This window comes from Silurus aristotelis, assembly GCF_946808225.1.
Source record: "Silurus aristotelis genome assembly, chromosome: 10".
In the NCBI taxonomy this organism is placed as follows: Eukaryota; Metazoa; Chordata; class Actinopteri; order Siluriformes; family Siluridae; genus Silurus; species Silurus aristotelis.
Window position 1 is genome coordinate 957,166 of NC_139583.1, and position 6,888 is coordinate 964,053.

The 6,888-nt window shown below is 40.9% G+C and overlaps 1 protein-coding gene across 1 annotated transcript; it reads right to left on the bottom strand.

Annotated features, from left to right (window-relative positions):
* Window positions 1-1,684: 1,684 nt before the first annotated feature.
* gatm (glycine amidinotransferase (L-arginine:glycine amidinotransferase)) lies at window positions 1,685-6,882 on the bottom strand. The gene is made up of 7 exons (XM_083552498.1): window positions 6,865-6,882; window positions 6,012-6,202; window positions 5,099-5,236; window positions 4,365-4,529; window positions 3,862-3,925; window positions 3,650-3,766; window positions 1,685-3,040 (listed from the first exon to the last, which is right to left on the bottom strand). Exons 2-7 carry the CDS (start codon window positions 6,198-6,200, stop codon window positions 2,928-2,930), a joined length of 786 nt encoding a protein of 261 aa, XP_083408624.1. The 5' UTR covers window positions 6,201-6,202; window positions 6,865-6,882; the 3' UTR covers window positions 1,685-2,927.
* Window positions 6,883-6,888: the final 6 nt, after the last annotated feature.

Below are 6,888 nucleotides of genomic sequence, written 5' to 3' on the forward strand. Positions count from 1 at the left end.
TTGTACTTCATGTATTATTCAGCACCCCTGCACTCCTCTCTTCTAGGTTCCATATTGGATGTTTTTCAGTTCTTTAGTTTAATAAATGTCTCTCAGGTCTTTAGTCTCTTATTGTTCTTCTGTTGTTTGTTTCTGTCCTCTCCAAGGTCTCCAAAGTTCCAGCATCTTGAGTGGTTTCCAGCTGCTTTCTCTCTTCAGGTGCAGCTTTTTTCTCTAAAGGATGTCTGTTTAATTCCTCAATTCATCTGCGTGTGACCTGTAAAGCTGATGTAAGTCTGTCATCTGCAGTGTCGTTTTAACTCTTTACAGTCACTAAAAAGAAGCACCACGAATCATGAAGGCCACATACTGTATTACACACAAGCAGGTCCTATTTCATATCCTAGTAGATTTGTTGTGACATGTGCTTCATCAGAAAAGGGACAATCCTTCAGAGTGACACTGTGGTGAACAAGGCAGCTAAATTGTCCCCCCTCATCATCATCATTATCAGTGGTCAGAGCTAAGACAGTAAACATGAAGACACCATCACAGAAACAAGAACCATTCAGTTTCACTGGAGTCATAGGTTTGAGTTCTGTCCTGGTTAATGTTGTTTCCAAATGCTTAAGTAACATACCAGGTCCTCAAAGTTCTTTTCTCTCACAATCTCAATAGTTCATTTTCGTTTTCTTCTTCTGTTTTATGCAGCACATTGATGTGTGGTACTTTCTGATGGTGTTCAGCTCTGGAAAAAAGTTCCAGAAAATTTCTTGTCACCAACTGCGTCTAAAGACATGAGTGTTCTACTCAAACTGTGTCTGGGGAGAACACTCATGTCTTTAGACGCAGTTGGTGACAAGAAATTTTCCCTTCACCTAAATCCAGTGTTATTCGGATCTGCCCCATTCAGCCTGACGTCTTACTTCTGGATGGAGTTCTCTTCAGTTGAAGACCACTCTGTGTGAGGATGGTTCCACAGCAACAGCCTAACGATCCATGAAGTTAGAGATCAACACAAGAACTTTGAGGATGGATTTGGGCTCTAATTAATATCTCCAGTCTGCTACAATGTGCTGTGGACCACAGTCTCCATGAACAGTTCTGCATGTAAACGTTATCTCTGAACAGTTTATAACATCAACAATGAAAAACAAAATGTAATGGATGGACATTTGGTGCCACCCAGATGAGGATGGGTTTCCATTTGAGTTGTTCATCTCAAAGTTTCCTCCTCATACCATCTCAGGGAGTTTTTCTTCACACTGAGTTACTGAGTGTGTGTGTGTGTGTGTGTGTGTGTGTGTGTCCTAAGCTTTATGTCTTTGTAATGTCTTTATATGAATTGAATAATAATAAGAGCTGATATAAGACTGTAATCCCTCCATTATTGTGTTACGGTGAATAAACAGGAACTATAGTTGTGGATTTATTACTTTCATAGCTGATTTCTACATGCAACACACACACACACACACACACACACACACACACACACACACACACACACACACACACACACACACACACACACACAAAAGGTTGAAAAATAACTGCTGCTTCATCACATTGAAAGGTTCTGTAGCTGATCATCAGGTTTAGCGAATGCTAGCGTGTGCGTATGATGATGCTATTTAATGAATCCGGCTCGCTGTATCATTGTGTTGTTGCACAATTAAAGTTTGATCACACATCAGTTTCACACTTTTTATATATCCTTTTAATATCTTTTTATTTACTCGTCATGCATCGAGTCACACACGTGTTGTTTTTCATTCTTTTTTTTTCTTTTCTTTTTAATATATATTAACCCAGCTCACATTCACACACCTCGCTCAGTCCAAAAGGCTCAGAGCAGCTAAAACTGTTCCCCTGGAGAAAAACTAAAACAAATGTCATTTTATTTTCCCGTGAACACAAAAGAGCAGCAAAGCAACACAGAGTCCGATCTGCTATTGAAGATGACAACACGGGCCGCAGGATATCGCACCAGCACCTCATCATTCCCCTCATTACAAATACACTTATGATGGATAACAAGCGAAAAGAAAGGTGCTGGAAAGTAATTATTTGTAAGAAAAAAAGGATTGAACAATTTATAGAGCGTTTATAAAATATATTTACATTGTGGTTGTGTGAGGATTCAGGTTCAGTGCCTGTGATGGCCAGCAGGGGGAGACACACTCACTCACACTGAGCGCTCTGTTCTCCTGAGACGGAACAGAAACCTTACAACTTAACACAAAATTGTAATAATGAGTGGGTAATGACCTATTATAAATAAAAAAAGATACAAAATTCCTGTTAGAATTAATTGTTTAAGAAATAAATGTATTTTCTGTAATTATAAAAAGGAGGTAGTAACTTTTTTGTGTGTATATTAAACATGTCCTGGCCTTGTTTGTTGTCTTGGTGACGCTGAGAGCAGAACTTCCCTGGGCATAATGGGAACCGACGGGGCTCTTGTTGTATAATTTAGCATCCGATTTCTTCTGATTAAAACAGTCTGATTTTGAAATTTGATGCTGATAGAAATTAAGTCTTTCATTAAAACACTTTGCCTGGTTTTTTTATTTATTTTTTTTTTTTTAGGTTTTTTTTTGTTTGTTTTTTTTGGCAAACAAGCGAATTTTTGTGTGGGAAACAAAAATAAAGGAAGAGAAGCTTAACGCAGTCCCATAATGCCAGAAATGCAGTCGTTATTGAGATCGCGAGCGTTGGGTATCTGCGGAAGCTTCACATGCACGGCTCGAATAAAAACCAAAATAAAAGAATTAAGACTTTAGTGTTACAGTCGCATGTGAACTTTCCAGTGAATGTTTATACTTCTATTAAAGATTTTTATAAAGTTGTGATCTTTAGTTGTTGAGATTTCTTCAATTAAAAGCCAAACTGTTGTTTTTGTGTGAATGTGAACTCAATAATAACTGCATGATTTCTGGCAGGTTTCAGTGGAAGTAGGACTGCAGTGTTCCTCTGCGCCGGACATCTGTGGTCCAGCAGTGGAAGCCTCCGCCCAGGGAGTTCGCGTGACGAATACTCACTTTAATCGTCTTAATACCTTCCAGAGAAACACACAAAAATATCAACATGACATCTGCACCATATTGACAAACGTTTGTGGACACCTGAGCATGACATGTGCTTTTTGAACTTTCCATTCCACACTGAGTGCCCAGTTGTTGTTATAGGAACCTTCACTCCTCTGAGATGTTGTTCCACTGGATTTGGTGGAGATTCATTGAGCTACAAGCTGAAACTTTGTGGGAACAGTTTGGGGAGGAACTTAATACTCTTGGCCACATAGGGTTCATACCAGTGGCCTTCTAAAAGCTCCACTTGACGTTTATGGTACAGTATTTACCAACATCTGTTGAACATCTCCACATTCTGTTGTGTTCCATTGTGGAAGTGACGTGGTCGTACTTTCAGACATATATTTTGATTTGCACTTATCTTAAGATCGTGTTATTGATCTTCAACATGTATGTGGGATGTTCAGATTTTGGGATTTTTTTCTGAATGCTACTTTTCCAGAACTTTTTCTCAGACGTCTTTGTGATGCTGAAAGGTTCATTAACAAACTTTGGGTTTATTTAAATTGGGATCACATGACAGTTAATTTAGGGGGTGAACTCTGACCTGAGGTCACATGTTTCATGATACTTACCAAGATTCTCAAACATTTTCTGAATGGTCGTCTCGTTAGCGTCCACCATGACACGTTTCTCATCCAGCATTAGGACATTCATGGACAACCACTTGGAGGACATCCAGAGTGGGTGATCTACAGAAGATCAAGTCATTACATCACACAGTTGTATTTTTGTATCTTTTCTCTGACTACACGCTTCATCACTTTTCACTCAATGTGAAACTCACCATCAGGAATTAAAGGTGTTGGTGGATGCACCACCGTCCAGCCGGCCTTCTTAAACATATCGATCTGCACAAGGACACAAAACAGTTCACACGCTCATTATATAGTAGCTCCATCCAATCCTATCCATCCGAGCTCCTAGCACAATTTATTCTCAGAGCTTCCTCTTTTTGAATTTCCCAAGTTCCTCATTTGGTTCTTGTTTTCATGTAATTCCTGGTACTACCTGAGTCTGATCTTCCTCGTATCCACTGTTCCAGTTCTTTATTCCTAAATTCCCTTTTTCCTGGTTTGGAGCTTTTATTGTTCCCAGTGTTCACATTTGTGGTATGAAATGTTTTAGTTCACTAAAAGCTAATGTTCTTGACTTTCTCTCTTTTTCTCCTCACCTGTGAACTACTTCATGTGATGAGGTCTCAGTAGCTCACGTGTATAACGAAGTCTTATAGTGTAAAAGTCAGTGCTTTATTAGGATTCTGGGCTGGGGACAGGGCGTGGCACTCACCTGACGGCATGGTCTGTCTGGATTGGACAGCACCAGCCCAGGGCCGATGATGTTAAAGGTAGCGTCGATGTGCATGGGGTTCGGATCCTTAAACGAGATGATGTGCACTTTGTAGTTGGGAGCGAGGTGACGTCTCATCCACTCGATTCCCATGAAGTTGGTCACCTGTGAACAGGTGTGAGAATATTAGTGTGTATCGTGTTGCAGTGTGTGTCAGTGTGTGTGTTTGTGTGGAACTGGAACGCAGCACTAGAACAAAGTGAACGCTACAGTGCACATTCCTGTGGAGATCAGACATCAAGCTGCAGAGCCTTTCACCAACAAGAGAACCATGAAAGAACTGTGGAGAAAAAGGAATGTTCACTTCTCATGCTGTTTCAGGAGGACCTGTAAAACTCGAGCAGGAGACTGGCTGCTCAACTACGCTCATTTAGAGATGGAGGAGGTTCAACGATCTTCGTTCTGTAGTTGTGGAAATGGTCACAACATTAAACATCAATAGCGCCACCTGTAGTGCGGAAGTACTCCTATAAGATGTCTCATATGAAAACAGAGGATGGAAGCTTATGAACTTGAGCAGGTGGTTTCATCTTCACATAACCCTCACAGATATCATCTCCACTGAGGTACACACATATAAACACATAAACATTTCCTCTATTTGTGTGTGTGTGTGTGTGTGTGTGTGTGTGTGTGTGTGTGTGTGTGTGTGTGTGTGTGTGTGTGTGTGTTACCTGGCTCCTCTGTACAAACAGATCTGTTCCGGCACGGATAAAATCAGCAGCGTCAAAACATGGCTCATGTTCAGTGGTGACAAACTTTCCTTCTGCAGCCAGTTTGTGTCTGTCCTCTACTGTACGGATCGGGTAATCCTACACACACACACACACACACACACACACACACACACACACACACACACACACACACACACACACACACACACACACCTTCGTTACTACCCAGGATGGTCACTAGAGGGAGTACAATGCAAATGTACTACAGCACATGACTTTTAACTCTACATTACAGTCCAGATTAGAGGTGGTGATATCTATCTATCTATCTATCTATCTATCTATCTATCTATCTATCTATCTATCTATCTATCTGTCTATCTGTCTGTCTGTCTGTCTGTCTGTCTGTCTGTCTATCTATCTATCAGAATGGATTTGTTCACAATGTTGTATTTATGAAGCATATCTGATGTAAGTGTAGATGTTCTTCAGGCTGAAATGCGTCTTATTAACAGCTGAGAGTTTACAAAAACCACTAAGTAGAAACAGACATTAGAGAGGTAAAAAAAAAGGTGTGCATGAGAGATGGAAAAAGAGGGAGGGTGATAAGCGAGATGATTTCAGTGAGTTTGTGAGAATGACCTTGATTTATAACTAACACACACTTTAATAGAAACCTGAACTCTGTGGTGTATGTGCAGTAACACACTGCAGAAGAGTGAAGATGAAAGTAATGCTGATCTCACACTCTTTATTATTAGAGTTTTTGAGAAATCTTCAGGAGGTTTGGTGTTGAGTCCTGGTGTGAGGTCATGGTAGAGTACAGTGTGTATGAGAGAGAGAGAGAGAGAGAGAGAGAGAGAGAGAGAGAGAGAGAGAGAGAGAGAGAGAGAGAGAGAGAGAGTGAGACCTGGTCGTAGAGCTCATCAGCCATGGTGGGTTTGGGTGCGGTGGTCCACTTTGCTCCTTGATTAAAGTACTCTTTGATGAGCGGCCTGTACGCACGATACTCAAAGAACCGAGCTCTCCACGCCATTGGAGCCTCAATGATCTCATTCCCCACAACCAACAGGATGTCTCGTGGCATCGCTGCGTACATGCCTACACACACACACACACACACACACACACACACACACACACACACACAGGAATATACATCAGCATTGTGTTCCATGCTCAGTGAACTCTGGTCTATTTAACATCTGCACTGCATGATATTTTCTTTATTTGTCTGTTTTCAGTCTGACCATCCGTCTGTCAGGAGTTTTGAGGATTTGGACTGTATTTAATATCAACAGTCTGCTACACTGACTCAGGACTACAGTTTGCTTCTGATCTCCATCACTGCACCTCAACATCATTTATCTGTAATAAATGGACATTCGGTGGAACCCAGATGAGGATGAGGTTCCCTCTTGAGTCTGGTTCCTTTCAAGATTTCTTCCTTCTGCATCTCGGGGAGTTTTTCCTTCACCACAGTCTCCACCGACTTGTTCATCAGGGACAAACTTACACTTATAAACAACATCTTCATTTTTATCTCCACATTATCTGTGTAAAGCTGCTCTGAGACCATGTTCGTTATTAAAAACTCAATACAAATAAACATGAACTGAATTGAATTGTGTGTCTAGACAGGTGTAGGTTCTCGTCTGTTATCATTCCTACCATTCTACAGGAAACACTTCACCAGACCTATGTTAGTAAATATCACTCTTAATTAGTTTGTGATGTAAAGTTGGGGTCGGGTCCTGTCCCACCTGTGGATGTGAAGTCGGGGGTTT

What these genes read in the sequence shown, in the direction of transcription:
- gatm (XM_083552498.1), bottom strand. Translation starts at nt 6,200, where the DNA reads ATGTACGCAGCGATGCCACGAGACATCCTGTTGGTTGTGGGGAATGAG. An exon ending in CTGATGAGCTCTACGACCAG is followed by an intron (nt 5,237 to 6,011) that starts GTCTCACTCTCT and finishes GTGTGTGTGTAG; the next exon opens with GATTACCCGATCCGTACAGT. An exon ending in AACACCTTTAATTCCTGATG is followed by an intron (nt 3,767 to 3,861) that starts GTGAGTTTCACA and finishes GATCTTCTGTAG; the next exon opens with ATCACCCACTCTGGATGTCC.